Below are 21,347 nucleotides of genomic sequence, written 5' to 3' on the forward strand. Positions count from 1 at the left end.
GTGTGAAAAAAACTATGACTTCTAAATGATTTATATAATATTTAAATAGAAAGTGAGATATGATATAGACAGTGCTTGACACTTATGTGTGTCATAAAATCATCTATGACTACAGACCCAACTAAATTTATACCATCAATCGGATGTAAGATAACATGCCCTGGGTTTTGGCGTGAAATTCGTTCATCCATTGAGCTAAATAGTAATTTGACGTTTCAACTGAGATCAGTTCGTGATAAAAACCCTAATTCTAATTCCTCATCCCAACCATCAACTATAAATCATAATCCCTATTATTCATATACGTTTGTAACCACCATTTAGCCCTAGTGAGCAGGTGAATATTCTCAAGGTCACTTCAGTGTCTCTCAAAGGTCGTCCATAAATTATAGTCTCACCTAATTATCTTTGTAAACAATTATTAATCAAACATTCATTTAAAAATAATCTACTTTGAATCCTTAACAATATATATTATAATGTTGATTAAACAACCGAATTCAAGATCTATGTTGTAATAAGCTCCTAATATTCTGAGATAACATTAACTTAATAATCCGAATACTGAAAGTTTTAATAAGCAATCCACTAGGATCAAGTATTTAGACAACTTTCTCTTGATCAATCGGTAGATATCAAGTTTATGTGAATAAAATCGAAAGTTTTATTTATTCGAATTTATCACTTTTCTAAATAACTTGTTCTCTTTTATCTCATAGATGTACTAAATCACTTTTATATAGTTGAGATCATGAGTCAATTGAAGCGGCCGTTTCGTCCTATTGTGCAACTCCAACAGTGCGCATCCACGATCCCGCCTCACGAGATTCAAACCCAGGACCTATCAGTCTAATATCTGATAACACCTAATAAACAATCCGAAAATAAGATCAATTGGATGTTTGTTTATATTTTCCTATATTGTATATATTTTACATTCCATGACTGAAAAGTAACCTGTAAGTTTTTATATCACCTAATAAACTCATTTTCTATATGACCCAATTTACAACAGTACAATCAGATCTGTCAGATTTTATGTTCAACTATAGTACAGATACCAAAGGAGAAGAGAAAGACCAAAGAACACATTACGCCAAGAAATGGAGACAGACATGAGAAGAATGAAAAAAATTGAATAGAATTAGAAAGGAAGGCCCAGGACAGAATGGATTGGAGAATGCTGGTAGGCGGCCTATACTCCATTGGGAGTAACAGGCGTATGTATGTAAGTAAGTAAGTAAGTAATAGTACAGATATAGTTCTACAAATTTTCAAAGTGTTGTAGAATACAGTTAAAAGTGTTCCAAATTACTTCTAACGATAACTATGATTTTTTTTAATGGATACCCTATTATCAAAACAAAACAGGTAAAACTTTATATTTCTTTTTTTTTGAAAGAAGTAAAACATTATTGATACAATGAACAATTCTTATAAATGATGATTTTATTTTTTACAAAATGATATGATTTGTTTTTAATCTATTTCATAGAATATCAGTATTAATATTAATGAATGAATGAATGAAGGAAGGAAGGAAGGAAAGAAGGAATACAATTAAAAAGTAATTAGCCTTATAAAAATGAATTCTTTGGTTAATTTTTCATTAACAAGGTATGATTATCAAGGTAAAATTACTAAAAATCTCCACAAACCCCCTTCTGTTACTAAGGTATATATCTTAAGTAAATAAGTCAATTGTTTTTTTTTGTGTTCAAGGACAAACTTACATAATAATTACATAATCGATCATTGTTGCGCATCCATTTTTAAAATATGCATAAATAGAAATTTAAAACGAGTATACCATAGTAACAAGACAATTGAAAATTAAGCGTGTGTTGTTTTTCTTTCTTTCTTCAAAAAAAAAACAGGAAATTAGATAAACAAGTAATTGATTGAAAAAAAAATTATTTATATTTTCTTTTATTCTTTTTTTCTTTGTGTTTTTTTTAATGTTTATCTACAAGAATGTTGTAAATAATTTAAATTTTGATTCACTGTATTTAATAAATGTTGTGATGAATGTAACATAGATGATTGTTTACGTTCTATTCCATTGTCTATATTTAAATTGTCATGTATTTGTTTTAATGAATTCCATGCATATTTTGTATAATCATTTATTTTGGATTTTTCTGATAAATCATTTATTATTTGACTTCCTAAAGGATTGTTTAACTTTGAATGATCAATATATTGTTGACATTCTTTTGAAGGTGTAAACTGTTTATTTTCTGTGAAAGAATAAGGATTTTGTATTGAGAATGTATTGACATTGATTCTTTTAGAAGATTCAGAAATTGAATGCTTTGAAAGTGTTTCATTCTCGAATTTCAAATTATTTTGATTCTGATGAATAGACTCAATTAAAACATTATCTTCACCTTCATCTCTTTTAACTAACTCATCATCCTCCTCATCATCATCATTGTCATCACCATCCCCATCACTATCTTCATCGTCATCTGATAATGATTTTTGGTCTTTGGAATTTGAATCGCTTAGAATTTCTTTACCATCTGTATGCAAACGTTTATATTTTGTTCGACGATTCTGAAACCATACTTTTACCTGTTGAAAAATATAGTAATATTTTACATTTTATCAAAAATTAAAGCTAAATATTTTGTAAACAGTATGTGATTAAACTTGTTTTTCAATAAGCATTTCGACATAGTGATGAAAACACATTGCAATATAACTTATATACTAATATAACATATTCCGTGTTACGATTCTGACAACTATGACAACGAAAAATCACCTTATACCTTAGTTTTAATGAAGTCAACGATAAAAATGGGATTATTTCATGGTTTTCAGTAGGATATCGTAATCACATTATTGTTTAACTTTATAAATGGCTCAAAGAACTACTCAGGTTTCGATCTTAAAGTGAACTTAAATAGCTGTGGTGTGCTCAGGATTATTTTATAAGAAACATCACTAAAAGATTCATTTGTTGGAATCGTGCATTGATCCAAGTTAAATAACTATTGGAAACTTGGAAGTAGACTGAAATATATTGGTTCATGATTTCAATGAAATTGAACAACCTCCACAACCTAGCACTGAGAATACAATTAATTCTTGATGGTAAGTAGTTGAATTTACTTCACGAAAAATTAATTTCTATCTTATTTCAACTGTTCTGCAATCTAATTAATGAATCTTCTCATGTTGTAATGTAGTAATCACCATATCCTTTCCTTACATAAGATCTTTGTAACTGAACATGATCTTAATATTAGGCTTCAACCGGTGGACAAAATTAAATATAAATAAACTTAACACATAAATCCTTCATTAATGAACTCTCTTTACAGCATACCACGAACAACGGCTTATTTAACAAAATCTGACTTCAATTATAGGAATATGATAATTAGATTGGTACACAGTGACTAAATCATTATACAATAGTTCACTTACAACTACAACAGATTTATAATAGAATAAGGTTTTATTTATTATCATCAATAAGTTACTATCTTACTTTCAACTTTATTTATTTAACAAATAGTGGCTTCTTGATGAATCGGTCCATCTTGAAGCTATTCATCTTAGAGTGTGATAAAAACTAGCTTTGAAATAAAAAGTCTACAAACTCACATACATGAGCATGAGTTATTCAAAAAAGAATGATATAGAGTATGAAGAAAGTACAGAAAAGATTAATTATTGTTAAAAATTCGTGATCCAACCATTAATGAATAAACTAGATGTTTAAATATTCGAAAAGAGGTTAACATCTGGTATCACCTATAAGATTAATTTCATCGGTTATAAAATTAAAATTCAGTTAACTTTATAGTTGCAGTTAAAGGACTTTCGGATTACATAATTGATATCTCAACTCACTGTATTTCTGTATACAATCTCTATTTGAGGAGCTTGTACTGAGTTCAGAAATAAGCACTATCCGAATCAGTGTTGATTAAAATATGTTTACAGAGTTGAATCTCTGAGATTATTTTTAATTGCAAGTCATTATTATGAATGGATCGATGTTAGACCACTATGAAAAACCTGGAAGCACTGGGCGGCCGTTTCCTCCTAGTATGAAACTCCCAAGCATTGCATATCCACAATCCTGTACACTGAATTCAAACCCAGGACCTTTAGTCTGGCATGCAAATGCTTATCAAGTTAAACCTCTCAAAACCATTTTGTTCCATAATTTTATTTTATGAAAATTTAAAGTTATTTTCAAATTCACTTGGTATTATTTGTTTGAGTCTTCCCATTGATGTTTAGTACTACAGTTGATCAGTCTCTTCTTGGCATATGTGCATACTGTGCGTATTGCCTCTATATAACCTTAATTCACAAGTAAATTTAAACTTCACCCCATTGCACAAGCAAGTGGCTATCAGGACTCAATAGACGAGGGGATAACACGATGACGTTTGAAGCGAACAGTACTAGGTTCAAGTCCCAGAATGAACATTAACTCTGAGATTCAGGTACATCTAGCTGACGAGTGCCAAATAGGACGAAACGCTAATCCTGGATTCCACTGCTAGCCATTATCCATCTTTACTTATAAAGTTATTTTCGTTTTAATTTAAAACAAAATTAAAAATAGTTTAAGTTATTCTATATTGAATGTAACTCTTCAAGTAATAAATAACCATTAAACTTTTTTTTCATTTATTTCTTTAAATTAAAAAAAAAAACTAAACCATAAACTTGACCACAATATAACATTAAATTAAAATCTACTTTAACTTATTCCTCTAATCATTTTACTTTAAATAAAAGATATCTGTTTACTTATTTGTTTTAATAAATCACAAATGAAGAAGAAATTACTATCAGCATATATATATATATATATATACCATGATTATATGCAAATATCTTACATATCGTGTCCTGTACCTATCAAATTTAATCAACCGTAAAATTGTCAACATTCGTAACTATCCCTACCAACCTATTTATTCATATAAGGTTTATTATAGGTTTTTCTAACTATGTACACTTTCACCGTTTATCTATATACATATACATATATATGCATATATCATTGGGGTACTACTGAAAAAGAACATAATCAAGTGTATAATGATTATTACTTATCGTAAGAAACAAGTTAAATTTACTACAATTTTGCGTGGAATACAATTTTGCGTGTATATAAACTTTATCATTATTATTATTAGGATTAACATTTTCCTTCATAGAAAATAATATTTATATTATGCATTACTTTATTATCAAGATGTTTAATTAATTAGAAATGGTCATTCACTTAGTTAGTTAGTTAGTCAGTGAATGAAAACTATATTTTTAAGATACTTTGGCATACATATATATATATTGTTATAAATAAATAAACATATATACGGGTACTATGTTTGGTTGAAAGGTTGTATTGGAATAATAACAGCTCCACCTTCTTTAATCGAAGTTTATTTACATTTTCTTTATTAATATATACACAATTTTCTATGTACAATTTTGAAGAAATCAGTCACGCGACTGATTACAAGTTTTAGTTTATTTTATTTTATGTTTTTCTCAATATCTTTATTTATATATTCGCCTTTCTCAATGTCTGTAAAGTGTTATCAAGTTGACAATCGAATTAAGAATTAAACTCCTTTCTTATTCACCCACCCACTCCCCCTCTAGTCTATATTACATTCATATTAAAATAAATTGTCCCCTTTTTGTAAAAAAAATAAGAAGAAATAAAACGAAAAAAAATTATTCGAAGTGTAGAGAAGGATACTAATATTAGTAGTTAAAGTAATGTAATATAGATATATATGTATTCCTGAATAAACTTTATCATAAAAGTATATCTTGACATTTTGATTTTAAGTAGTCCATCTGTTTTTTGTAATGGAAAAGATATACTACTTTATAATGGTTTCCATTAGTTATATATATATATATCTGCATTGATATTATGCGGATGGTTAACTTTAAAACAATAAATATCAGATCAAATTTAACAATCAATTTGATTTATTCTTTTCCAATAAATAAATAAAATGGTTCATTAATGATCAGATTTTTATAATTTTATTAACCATTAAGATCATTTTGCGGGTTAGTTCTATTCCCATACAATAATACTAGTTCCAATAATTTAGTAGAGAGTACGTTATATTAGTAATCAAAATGTTATTTCCTTATCTTATACCAAAAATGCTTATTCCCTTGATTTATTGAATATCGAACTGAGTGTATTACCATTGCATATAAAATAATAATAATGATATCACTTCGGTTAGTTTAAAAGTAATGTTACATCCATGATATTTATAGTTTCAATGAAAATGTTGTTTTTGTTAATTCTTCTTGTTCCATGAAGTTCTTCAATACGCCAACTAATTTCAAGGAATTTTGCGCTTGTCTTTACTTTTCTTCTAATGTATTAGCCGGATATCAAATGAAGTTACCAATATTTAAATAACTATTAACCTCATAATAATAAATTGTATTTTGCATATGGTATTTTCGTTAATCAGTTACTTCAGTTTAATCAGTTTCTATGACACAGTTTATATATACTTTGTATAACAAAGTCGAAAGACAATACATTTTCGAAAAATCATGTCTCACGTTGTTTAATACTGATACACTTTATGTATAAAAGTTTTATGAAAAAGTACCACTTATAACTAAACAAATGCTTCCAGAAAAATATTATTGAAGCTGAATCCAAGCATCTGATAAGTTAACACCCTAAAAAAAGTCTTCGGAGATAAATATTTCAAATGAAACTACATTCGTACATCAGTTCATTTGAATATTCCTAGACAGTTAATAATTCAGAAATTTCTTCATTTTTTTAACTTCAACATTATTTGACGGTAAAATAGTTCATGCCTGGTTAACTTTTATTTAGTTCTTGTAATTTTGGTTTATCATATGTGCTTAGAATTCGTCGCTCATTTTTCATAGTATTTATTTCTTCTAAGCCATCAGTTTCTATATCCAGGATTGACTTTTTGTCTTTTTGGCTAAGTTACTTTATTATTAGTCTTCAAAATCACAAATACCAATAGGCTGATTAGTTCAATTCATTTGCTATTTATACTATTCACGTTAATAACGAACTGAACCTCTATCTGATTATATAATTAGAATTCGCAGGTTAATTAATGAGAAGCTAATAGCATACATTTCATTATTTGTCAACATCGTCAAGAAACTACACTGGGAACTTCTAGAAAACGTTTGCTCTACAAATAATTTATTGTTATGAAGTTTTTGTCGAGTCAATATAACTACATGTAACTCATAAGCATTTCTGTGATGAATACCGTCAGAAATATCAAGTCATTCAGCCTATACAAAACAGAGTTATCTTTAATTCAATAAGCACTGAAATCCAAACAATATGATATCGACTAATCTATTGGCATAGACTGTAGATATAATAACTCGAATTCTTTCATTCTATTTGTAGTTGTAACACAGGTTCTCACTTAGTGTTAATAATCATTCTCCTGAAAAATCAAATTTTCAATAACGTAATTTATAGAATTTAACTTATTTACACTAGGTAATGTCATTTATTGTTAACCCGTTTTAGAATAAGAAGGCTACTATGTTATTAAAAGCTATTGGTCTCTAATTTCAGTTATCTTGTATGTCACTCATGAGTTCTTTGAGAATTTTCTTGACATTAGGAGGAAATTTCATGTGTTCAGTTACAAAATAATCGGATGTTAAGAACTTGGTTCAGTCAGAATATTAGGACAAAATGTTTCCCCATTACTTAAAACAACAGATGCTTTGCTAACTTTAAATAATCTTATGACTGACTAAAGTTCAAAACGTAAATAATTATATTCCCGTTTATCTGTTTAAATGTTTTGCGCATATCACCAGATCTGAATGCAGTGTGTTGTCATCAGCACATTAGCTGTAAGGTATGAAACCAGACAGAAACGGATTCTTTAGCTAACGTCAGTTTTCAAGAGAAAATACACTCAAAATAATTTCAAAAATTCATACATAATCAAGGTGATTACCATTTTATATTTATTTAAAAACGATCGTAATCAGTGATACTGGATCCTTTTAAGCTTATCTTCAGAATTTTACGAAGCATTTGAATCTTATAGATTACTATCATAGATCCGTACTCAAAAACTCCTCAGTAATCCTACTTCGGTGTTAATTATCTTGTAAATTTACATTAGGAATGGAATAATTCCCAAACACGTATCCTATTCTTTTACAAGGAATTCAAAAATCCACATACTTCAATATATCAGTTATAACTAAGACATGAATTGAAATAGTTAACAAATTATTAGATTTTTTTTTCAAAGAAAAAACAACATAAACACTCACTTGAGTTTCAGTTAGATTTAAATCAGTAGCTAAATCTTTACGTTCTTGTCCTACAACATAATGATTTTTTTCAAATGCACTTTCTAATTGAAATAGTTGAGCTGGTGAAAAAGCTGTACGTATTCGTTTTGGTTTCCTACTATCAGATGTAATCAAAACGTTACGACCCATTGAATTCTTAATAAAATTATCTAGGTAATGAAAAAGAAAAAAAACAATATACATTTTTATTAATACTTATTTAAGTCTATATGTGTAATGATGTAATATTAACTGACAACTGAAGTAATTTGAAATAAAGGTTCTCTTTTTTGCTGTCGATTATATATACAAACATTAAATGAGATTGTACATGTTTTTGTAGTTTTATTCATGACATAATGTGGCAAACTTTCATTTTACATAAACCAATGTAGTTACTTGGAAAAACATTTAGAAATCGTCCAGTTTTATTAAAAAAATAAAGAAAATAACTATCACTCTAAGATCATAATGATCTACATTCTTCAAAGTAAGTTATATATATATACTTCGTTCGTGTAGAGCACGATAGTATTCCTTTATTGAAGAGAAGTCCATTGAATCGAGCTTTTAACTTCATTCTGCTTGTGATCAAATGTATCCTTTTTTGGTATTATTGATGTGTTACTGATTTATTTACTTATTCCATCTCAAAGATAATGTCTCTCACTTTAGTAAGTTTCAATGGTATTGTAATAAATAATATGTCAGCTCTCTTGTCTCAGTAGCAATAGCACTAAACATCAGTCATACATTCACCAATTTATTATGGGTTAAGCTGTTACAAAAAGCCGAAGGCTATTTGATTTATGTAAGTCAAAATAATAAGTATATTAAGATAAGAAAGATTGTTTTCACTGCTATATCCCATTACTATTTAGAAACAATATTTCTAAAGTATTTTTTAGATTTTGTTGTCTTATTGTTTATTTCATAATATACATCTGATCATCACCTACTAGTTCGCGTGATATTCATTCCTTAGTATTGAGAACTAAACATAAGTATTGATAAATTCCATCTTAAATGAGAAGAAAACTCTTTAGCATCATTTTATGACAACTTTTCATCTTACTGTTAATGATGATTATTACAGTTTATGTACATCCTTTATCATGAAAGTATTATATTTAAAATTTTAAAAAATTTTCATCTTAAACATATCATGAACTTTCTATATTGTTAATCCGTAAAAGAATTATAAAAATTAATATTATCATTATAAAATTTCTAACAATTATGGTTTTTCTATAATTGAAATCATGAATCAATTGAAGCTAGAACATAATGAAAAACCTGAAAGCACTGGATGGCCGTTTCGTCCTATTGTAGGACTCCTCAGTAGTGCACATCGACCAATAAAATTTGAAATATCAATAAAATATCTTTTTAAATTTCATCATTTAATCCACCATAACTTCTAGATATTAAATATTCAAGGATGAACGATTTAAAATTGAAATACAAATATTTATGTATAGGTCAAAGATGAATGAAATAACTTTATCTACTATCATTATAATATATATAAGTAGAATAGAGAATAGAAAAGAAAGAAAAAAAGGACGAAGAGAATCTATGTACAGTATGATATACAATATCTGATGATCTAATTTATTTATTTATTCTGATTAATTTGACTTTATAACGAGTTAAGTTAGTTGTGCTTAAATTATAAAAGATAATACTCGATAACATAAACTGATAAATTAAAAGAAAAGGGGAAAAGGGGAAAAACCTTTATTAGTTCAGTTAAATTAATGTGCCATATGGTTAGAACAAATTATTCTTTAAGAAATTTGTCAAGAAATCAGATATCTAATTCATAGAAAACAAACAAATTGATATATATGCTATCATTATTATTGTTAGTAGTATTAGTAGTAGCATGAGTAGTAGTGGTAGTAGTAGTAGTAGTATCAATGTCACGTATTATGTTTAACCTTTGAGTTAAATTGAACTTATTTAGAAATTTATCTTTAGTTATAGAAAGGGCATCATTATATCTACTTTTTTTATAAAAAAAATAATAATGAAGAAGAAGAAGAAGAAAATGAAGATAATGATGAACTTTATGTATATTTTGAAATGATTAATGTTTTTTTAGAATGTTTAAAGTTCTCTATAGTGTCGAGTCTAACCTCATCATTCTTCCTTAGCTGTCTCTCTCTCTTTCTCTCCTAGACACACACATACACATAATGTTTGTTAAAACTCAATTTACCAGAATTATAAAAAGGAACACATGAAATTTCAATTCATGCTCTTGCCTTACCTGCCTTGTTACTCGAAGAGTATTAGGTATGAATAATCACAAAGTAGTGAAAACATTTAATATATATATAAACTCACAATAAAAAATAAAATTTTCTGGTCAGCTTTTCATCTTAATATACTACTTATATACTTTCGGTGAGCGTGTACGGTAGTTCATATTGTCGATTATTGTTTTAGTAGGTTAATATAAATCTTATTCGCCTATTCGTCTATGGATTGATGGTAGATGTGCAACTTGATCTAATCAAGAAAAATATACTATTATCATGGAGAAGAAATACGTGGAAATAGAGAGTTAGTTAGTAATACTGATCTAATGCTATTTGTAATTTATACTACCCTTCTACTATTCGAAATAGATGGCGTGCTATACGCGAAAAAAATCCTACTCGTTCATTTATTTCACAGATAATATGCTGTAGAAGCTAAGGATAACTTTATAATTGAAATCATGAGTTAATTGAAGCTAGACCACCATGGAAAACCTAAAGGCACTGGATAGCCATTTTGTCCTAGTGTGGGACTCCTCAGCACTGCGCATCCATGATCCCGCCTCACCAGATTCCAACCCAGGACCTATCAGTCTCGCGCGCAACACCTAACTTCTAGACCACTGAGCTGGCGTTCAGTGATGTTAATATCTAATTTCAACCAATCCACGAGCTTCAATTATCGTTCAACATTGTCTTCAGTGAGTTACTATCTCACAACAGACCTGGTTGAATTCCACTGGCCACTGCTTCTCACTAGAACTTCAGGAAATATCTCTTGAAGCCAGTCACTAGTTTTAACTTCTAATAACAGAAATTTGTGTAGTCCTCACAAAATTTCGAAATATTTCTTTAAATATATTTGATGTATAAACATAGAAAACTATTTAAGATAAAAGGACAGTAACAATTATACAAAAGGAAGAATGACGATTGATAAACAATCATTAATAATCGGGATGAAAAATCAAACAAACGTGAGTAGACTATTCAGTTTATAAAAAATAAGTCCACAGTTTGTCAATATCTAAAATTTTTGTTTAATAAATATAAAAAAATGAAGAATTTTCAAATCCCCCCACATATATTCTACCAGTCATCATCAAATCAATGTGTATTTGACTAACCAAGTTCATTTACATATTTGACGTAACTACTCTGTATCTTCTTCCTTTTCATCACATCAAAAACATACTTTAGGACTATTTTTCACGTTTTTGAGTTAAGTGCTAACTATGGATAAAGTATCTTATACTTTCTGAAACAGTTTGGATACTAAAATTAATCAAACAAGAAAGTTGATTTTTTCAGCCACATATTAAAGCAACCTGAAGTTAACTGTTATTATTTAGAACAGCTACAAATCAATTTATTAATCATTAATGATAGTTAAATTCACTTGGTATTGTTTGCTTGAATCTCCCCATTGATGTTTTTAGGACTGCAATTGACCAGTCTCTTATTTGCATGTGTGCATCCTGTGAGGATTGCCTCGATATTGCCTTAAGTCACAAGCATTATAAGCAAAGATGGATAATGGCTAATAGTGGAATCCAGGATGCGCGTTTCCTCCTATTTGGGACTCGTCAGCTGGATGTACCTACATCTTAGAATTGATGTTCACTCCGGGATTCGAACCCACTGCTGTTCGCTTCAAACGCCATAACGTTATCCATTGCTTGCTACTATCTATCTTTGCTGATTAAGGATAGTTGCTTGATGTGGTTTAAAACAGGAACTACTATACAGTCAGATTAAAAATAGGATATGCATTTTTTTTCTGTTTTTCTTCAGCATAATTAAAGTTATAGAAAATTGTTTTCTCATTCAAACTTAAGCTTTAAATATTTTGTATTTGATTTAACAAAGAATGAAGAAGTTTTTATTTGAATCAATAGCTTAGCAAATTATATTTTTAAGTCAGTTTTTTATTCCAGGATGAATTTCTGTTAAATAAACTCCTTCAGAAATCTACCATAAGCCTAATTATAATGTTACTGATAATCATTAATTATTAACAAAAATGTTAAGTTTGAACAAACAATTGTTTCAATATTTTTTAAAAATTAGAAATGTTACATACCAGTGGAGTTTAACTGCGTCTGTTGTGAGATATCAACTCACTGAAGACAATTGTGGATGGTCGCTCAATTTCGTGGATTTCGTGGATTAACACCATTGGACGCAAACTCTCATGCGAGACCGATAGGCCCAGGGTTCGAATCTGTCGAGGCGGGATCGTGGATGCGCACTGCCAAGGAGTCCCACAATAGGACAAAACAGCCATCCAGTGCTTACAGGTTTTCCATGGTGGTCTAGCTTCAATTGACTCATGAATTCATCTATAATATTATATTAAACTCGTGTAAATGTAAAACATCATTCATTTCATTAATGAGCATTAGCTCAAGGCCTAATCTAAATCAGGAAGCACTTGAAGATTGCCTTATTTTATTTATGAACTCCCTCTTAGCGGAAAGTAACATCATATGTAACTGGACTCAGAACCATCCACTTATTTAAAATCTCCAGCAAACCAAATGAACAAAATTTTAGTACAGATAGTCATTGAATATATAGAATAGAGAGTTAAAATATCCATTTAAAAGATTTTCTAAGCTTCTCTTGAAGTTACTGAGACAAAAAAAAACCTCTTTTTAAAATTCATTCATCATTATTATTGAATATTATTTTCTCGTTAAACAGAAAAAGTGACAGTGAACAGAGTTTCACCACGTTTTAACATAAAATCAATCCACTACATTCAGTACAGCAATTGTGTTAAACGACGAATTAATATGAAAAAAATATTCATTTCATGTCTCTCCTAGTTGATAGATTTCTGATATCAGAATTAAAAATCTAGATCAGAAATAAGTAAAACTTTTGCCCAGATTAATTAAACATCCGAAACTAATGCACTACAAAACATTTTTCCCTAGCTTATTAAGTCCACAACTACTTAGAATATTACATTGTTTAAAGTGTTTACTTATATTCAAAGTTCTGTAGGAGTAAGCATAGTAATAAGTAAAGAAACATGCCAGTTGTTTAAAATGAATTACCAAATGTTTAGATTTAGTGACTATCGGTCAGCTCATTGTGACCATGATCTTCTGTTTTAGATCTATGCATATTCGTCAACTTATTAAGTTTTTATTAATTTAAAGGAAAAGAGTCAGTTAATGATATAAAATTAATGTCAAGTCGTATGATTTCTAAATGATGATGACTAATTAATAATCATACCCATCTTAGATACTACATTTTAAAACAATTTACCAAATTTTTAATGGGAAACCGTGACGACAAAAGTAGAACAAACAGTGAAAGGGACATTTACCGGCGAAATGGGATGAGTATTATACGATGTCGCAAAATAACCCCACAGTGCTATATTCACCATGAAATCTCAAATGTTCTAGGTAAGTCTGATTCCATCTAAAGTAATGGTTGCGCACTACATAGAATTCCCAAATCAAATTACTACTGCGTTTAATTATTTCAGAAGTATGAGATTACAAAAGAACAGCTTATCTTAGATACTTTGTTTGATGAATAAGCTCAAAAATGTTTTAATGGATCCCTAAGCCTAAATTCCTATTTCAAACTAATCAAAATTCATGAACTAGATGAATTAATTGGTAATTAATTTTCTCTCTTATGTAAAAATCCTAATAAATACAATGATTTTAATTGTTTATATTACCTTCTGGAAACAATTTTCTTTAGGTCATAGGTAATCAAAAGATGTAGAATGTTTTGTATTTAACAAATTTATTCTTGATAGACACTCAACACAATAAGAAATTTGACTAAAAGATAACTTTTAATATATGCTTCTAGAAATCTAAATACTTCCACTATATCTTTTACACCAATTGAACCACGCAATCAAAACTATGCAGTTTCTTTTATTCTGTTTACATTCAAGAGAAAACACTCACTGTTAAAGAATTTTGATTGAGATCATAAATCGATCAATGTTAGGCCAGCATTGAAAACCTGGAATCACTGGACGGCCATTTCGTCCTAGTATGGGACTTCTAAACAGTGCACTTACGGACTCACAAAAGAACGCTTAACCCTTAAACCATTGAACTGGTATCCAACGGTGTTAATGTCTAACTCTAAGCAATCCATGATTATAAGGAATTTCAATTCATTGGGAACTATGAATAATTTCATTACTTTATAATGATCAATATATTTTTCGAAGTCTAATGAACAAATAAATTAGCGATATTACCAGTAGTCAAATTAAATTACCAGTATTTTCATAGTTGAGATCATGAGTCAATTGAAGCTAGACCACCATTGAAAACCTGGAAGCACTGGACAGCCGTTTCGTCCGACTATGGGACTCTTCAGCAGTGCGCATCCACGATCCCCCCTCTCGAGATTCGAACCCAGGACCTACCAGTCTCGTGCCAGAGCACTTAACCGATAGACCACTGAGCTGGCCGGCATCCAACGGTGTTAATGTCTAACTTCAACCAATCCACGAGTCCCATAATAGGACGAAACGGTCGTTTAGTGCTCCCAGGTTTTCAATGGTGGTCTAGCTTCGATTGACCCATGATTTCAACTATGAAAATACTGAAATATCCATAAAACCCCTTCTGATCTAAATTGCCAGTGTCTCAATTTTGTTAAGATGACTGTGATTTTTGCACATACTGACAGACATACACACAATGTAACAATTTAAGACATAAGGCATCATATACAAAACTAAAAGATTATTGAGACGAAATGACATACAATTACTTTTACAAATTTAAACAGAACATAACAACAATAAGGTCAACAGAATACAATGGATTCATTACATTTCACTGACTTCCACTCATCTATATAGTAGTTATGAAGTTAGGCAATAACTGTTTAATAATCATTTCTTTTTTCTCCAAGAAATTTATGAATTTATAGGAAAGATGTTTTGAAATGACATTAGTTTTGTGTTGTTATGGATTAGATAGTTGAAGTTAGATAAGTTTCTTCTAAATTATCCTTACAACTCATTCATAATGTAAATAATAAATGGAATGTGAATGAACTCTTACATTTAGATAGAAAACAAAAGGAATCATCTAATTTTCTTTCATTTATTTGCTTACAGGCATATTTATTACTTTTCTTTTTATATCATCAATTAGTATTTATGAACAGTTTGACTCTTTTTATAAACAGTTTCTTTCAACAACTGATTGACAATATTTCCCATTCATTTCTATTGGTTATCAATCCTAAACCCAAAAAAAACCTAGAAAATGATGGGAACATAAGGAAGACAAAGCACAAATTATGTTTTACAATAGTATCCATTTAATAAGAACTCTATTTGTTTAACTATCTTTAAATATATTAAATTTCTTTTTTGTTACCTATTATTTTATATATCATGGATAACGATGATGATGATGATGATGATGATGATGATGTGGATAAGGATGACCTTGGCAACAATTTAAATGACATCTTTACCTGACAAGTTTATTCACAAACATATGAACCCATAAAATGACAAAAAATTAGCAAAATTAAATTATATTTTACATTTATCATTGAACAAAACCTCACACACATATGATAGTTTTAATACTCTAGAAAAACAACTTGTGAACTGTAAAAAAAATATCCCATTGTATAAATGTATCTTGAAGCTATTTCTTTATTAAACAAAATATCTAAGTAATGATTGACTTAAGAAGACATTTTACGTATACATTAATTTATTAGTTGACTAACTAATGATTTATCTTCTGTATAATAAAATATTTAAAGTTCCATTTTACAAGAAAAAGATTAATCTGGAAAGTAACTTCAATCGGGAAATATGATGATGTATCTTAAGATATTTCAGTAATATCTACTGAAATTTACAAATTTGTATTAGAGTAGATAACGACGTTTTTGAAATTTATAGTTAGGGTAAAATCACGTTTTTGGGGGGGGGATTAGATTGAATATACGATGTGTAGGTCTGTTGAAAGTATTGATCATGTATTTCTAATGCAATCGGAAAATTCTCCTTGGATCAATTCACTTTTCAGGTTTATTAGTTTAATGTTTAAAAGTTGAACCCAGAAGTAATAATTTCCTACTACAATAAAATATCTTATTCTTTCTTAGTGAGCTTTTATGCAAAAGCTCAATGGTTCAGTCGTTTGATATCAATTACTTAGAATCAATATGTAAAAATTAATGTATATAAGTAGTAAATGATTGATGCATTTAGTTAGTTTCGGTGTTTACACTAACCGGTTGCTGCTTTTAATCTACAAATATATGTCACTAGTTAGAGCATGTTTTTTCGATTTTGAAAAATACATTTACTTAGAATTTTATGTTTCTCTTCACGTATATGTGGATCGAATTCGCTGAGTTGGGTTTGTAGTTTGCTGAAATGGCTTCTCTCATTTTTGTCACCCAAAGGATGAATATGAACGAACTTACTAATTCATATATTTTGAATAGTAGCTAGCAGTAGAATCTCAGTCACCTTTTTATTTTTATTTAGGACTAATTAGCCGGATTTACTTGCAGCCCAGCGTTTGTTTTCACAGTGGGATACGAACTTAGTCCCCATCGCTACAAATACTGATCCTTTATTCACTAAGCTACTGAGTCAAAATAGCCAATAATCCATTTAATGGGTATTGAGGTATTATTGAGAGTTCGTCATTTCCATTTTTGGCGACGATATAAAATATACTAAAACTTGAAACAAAAGGCAGTGTTAGAGCAATGAAGTTAAGATGCATGCAACTGAGTAGAGACTTGCCAAATGAGATCCTGAATATCAACAATGGGAAATTGATAGTTCATACTAAAAACGATTAGTTCTTTTTAGAAAAATTTCGTTTGATATAATGCCACCTTTAAATAGTCTATCTAATAAATCACTTGTGAATTATATTCTATGTAATATCTATTGACTTGAAGAGAACAATGAAGTCGCGTATAACTAATCTAGATTTCTTAAAAATCACCATAAACTAGAAATCTATCAGTGTTGATGTAAAACTGAATCCCACATTTATTTAAGCAATTTTAATTAAGTTCGACCCTATATACGGAAGACCGTCAGTATGCAACTTCTAAAAATCTCAGTCCACGATTACATAACTGTTTATTGAATTTCTGATTCAAAGCGACTTTACAGATGAATTCAGATGGTGACGAAAACTATAGCAAAATCAAATATTAATTGTTATCCAATAAAAAATTAATTCGGTATCAATAAAATTTACTTCAGAAAGAGCTCTATTGCTTTTGTAAACGTCCTATTTTTTAATTCCACTGAGCTACTAGTTCTTCTGTAAACAACATCATACTAACAGACTTAGGAAGCACCTAATTTCAAACTTTGATCAATATGAGCTAATAGTTTCAATAAATGCAAATTCAGTAGTAAAACCCATTTCACAATGCTACAACGGGTGGTTTTGCCACTTACAAAAATTATTAAAAGTGCTAAAGCGGGCGTTTTGCAGACATTTTCGGATCTTTTTGTTTAGACCACAGACTGGCCGTAGCTGGAAAGTTAATAAAACCATGAAAGAGTATATTAGCGTTTCATTTTATTGTGTGACCCCATATACAAACAATAATTACGTAGTCAGTAGTAAACGATTTCGGAAGGTAATTCCTGGAGCTCTGGTGAGAAGTTGTAGCCGTTAGAGTTCATCCATGTATAGACTGGGTTAGCCACCCACTAAACATATTGGATCAAGTTATGACAGAGAAATGCTTAAGTGGATTGATACTGGTAAACTATGAATCGAACGGCACAAGTAAGAACACGAAAACGGTTGATAAGGATTTATCTACCTTACTAAATATGCTAATATCTAAATGATAGTAGTTTTTTCTTTTCTTGTAACGATGCATTTTAAGGGTTTAATCATAAATCTTAGAAATATAGTGATTGATTTAAGTATATGGTTATCGAAGTATGTACTTACTACCCCTTGGTGTACACCTTTTTGACCCCAATATGTAAAAATATAGTTGGCTGAGAAACAGATTATCTCTGGCTACAGCTATGTTGTGACTTGAATTTGAACTAATGATCAAATAATTAATCGATCACATGGTTGATCTTCATATTCATCTTAAAACACTAATAACCTACTATATCATTTTAAAAATTATTAACATTGTTAGGAGATAGGATTGAGGAATAGAAAGGATGAAGGATTGAGAAACTGTTTATTGATGAGTTGTGGGTCAAAATGATAGATTTAAATGACAAGTGCTTTAATGTTATTCTCCAAAATAAATCAGAATGACAAATTCATATATACATTTATATATTGGTTTTATTCACACTTAATGATCAGCCAACAGTCATCACACCGGGGGAATTCACTGAATTAGTACATAAATTCAAGTTACATATCATACTGAATGAATCTCATGATAAGTTAATTCAAAGAATACTATTCTGAATGAATATCATACTGATATAAAACTAATGTCGAGTTAAAATTCTAGCAAATATTGCTGTGAATAATCACCACATTCAATTGAAAACGGAAGTAATGTTGTATAAAAATCTTAATGAGTTATAAATGTAATTTTGTCTTTGCATCTTGTCATCTTAAATATTAGTTGTACAATATTGCAATAGTGATTAATGTCAGAAATTCAAACTATTACATACCAACTCAATAGTCTAAAAGTTAATTGCTCATCTCAACGTTTGAATGTACTGGATTTCACCAATAACAGTGTAACGGATGTGAGCTGTTGACGAATTTCACACTCGAGCAAATAGTTAACCAGTGTTTCCTAGTTTTCAATGATTTTTAGTTACAGCCAATCTATGTTGTAAACTATGAAACTACTGGTAATAAATCTATCTTTTCAGTACTGTTTATTTAATGAGCCTATTTAATCATAGATACATTATAATCTAATTACATATACTTTGATATTAGTCTTTATGCTTTAGTCAACCATAAATATAGAAAAAAATCGGTAAAATTGTCACTTCTGAAGTGAAGAATATATGTATATGTTAATAACACCTAATCATATAAAAGGAATGTATTCTAAGTAACCACTAAAGTTATCAATAATAGTGTTATTTTGATTACATGAATTGTAAGCCATCAGTTATATTTTCATTATATGCTTACATAATTTGGAAAATTATTACAAGTCAATAATTTATGGTTAGCGTTTTTTTAGCGAGTTAGTTTTTCTACGGGATAGGGTCGCTAACCCCATGCCCAACCCTCCTCCTTTACCCGGGCTTGGGACCAGCAGTAACTCTAGAAGAGCTAGAGGTGGAGTTTACAAGTCAATAAGCATCAAAATAATTCATGATATAATTTATGACTTTTTTTAATAATGAACATTTTCTCTCCATAATGCTTGATATCACTCAAAGTTTACTTTTTGTTGTTGGTTTGTTTCGAAGAAAGTACGTTTTACTGAGTTACTGTAATGAAGACGGTTCTTAACTAAGTTTCTTTTGTTATTATTACAAAAATATCAATCAAATAAAATAATAATAAACTCCTTATTACCAATTATTTTTTAGTTCAATGTTTCAATGTATAAACGAAAAGTTGAGATTTTTTTGACATCTATTTAGTGACAGTGATAATCTAAATAAACTGAATTTGATCATTCATCCCCCTAAAAAAATAATATTAACTTGTAGGACTCCTCAGCAATACACATCTACAATCCTGCCTCGCCAGATTCGAACCTAGGACCTATCGCTCTCATGTGAGAACGCTTAACCTCTAGACCACTGAGCCGGCATCCAATGGTGTAAATGTCTATCTTCAACCGATTCACGAAATTAAGCCACCGTCCGCCATTGTCTTCAGTGAGTTACTATCTCACAACAGACCTGGTTGAACTCCACTGGTCACTGTTTCTCATTAGAACTCTAGGAAATAGCTCTTGAATTCAGTCACTAATAAGCATATGATTATTATCAGAAGAGGGTTTTATGGAGATTTTAGTAATTTTATGGTTGAATTCATGAGTAGATGTGTACTACTGAGGAGTCCTACAATAGGACGAAACGGGCGTCCAGTGCTTCCAGGTTTTCCATGGTGGTCTAGCTTCAACTGACTCATCATTTCAATTATCAATAAATAAATTATAAATTTCGGTAGAAATAAATATTTCATGAACTCAACTATAAAATTACTAAAATCTCCACAAAACCCCCTTCTGATAATATTAACTTGTAAAAACTAACATTTTGAATTCGCTTCCTAGACAAGATAAGGTGTAAACACTCGTAGGGAGTTTCGTTTACTTATTCATGGGATTTTTGGTGGCGGGTGGAGAAATTACAAACCTTTTTATAATCTTGTTAAACATAACCAGTCCTAATATTATATTAACTGAAACAAAGTACACTATTTATTAACTCACCATAATTAGTTAATGATATATTTGAATGATCAAGTTTAGCTATTTCATTTAAATCTTGAAAAACATTTTGTCCACAATTATTATCTATCATAAAACGTGATTTCAAAAAGTTCTCTATCAAATGATTTCGGTTTACTGCTGTTAGTTGTGAATTCAATTCAGTTGATTGTTGATGACGTAACTGTTGTTGTTGTTTTTGCTGAGGTTGCTGTTGTTCAAGATAATTTTGATGATGTAGATAATTTAAATAAGGTTGATACAAAGAAGTAGATGAAGCTGGAGAATTTAATTCTTCGAGTTGTTCTTTATTTAAAATAGTAT

General features: G+C 29.5%; 1 protein-coding gene across 1 annotated transcript; it reads right to left on the reverse strand.

Moving 5' to 3' along the window:
* Positions 1–1,962: 1,962 nt before the first annotated feature.
* Smp_134690 (putative emx homeobox protein) lies at positions 1,963–21,117 on the reverse strand (the record flags this gene model as incomplete). Its single annotated transcript, XM_018795884.1, has 3 exons — positions 1,963–2,577; positions 8,329–8,519; positions 21,027–21,117. The coding sequence occupies 3 exons, from the start codon at positions 21,115–21,117 to the stop codon at positions 1,963–1,965; spliced, it is 897 nt and encodes a 298-aa protein (XP_018650152.1).
* Positions 21,118–21,347: the final 230 nt, after the last annotated feature.

This window comes from Schistosoma mansoni, chromosome 2, assembly GCF_000237925.1.
Source record: "Schistosoma mansoni strain Puerto Rico chromosome 2, complete genome".
Classification (NCBI taxonomy): Eukaryota; Metazoa; Platyhelminthes; class Trematoda; order Strigeidida; family Schistosomatidae; genus Schistosoma; species Schistosoma mansoni.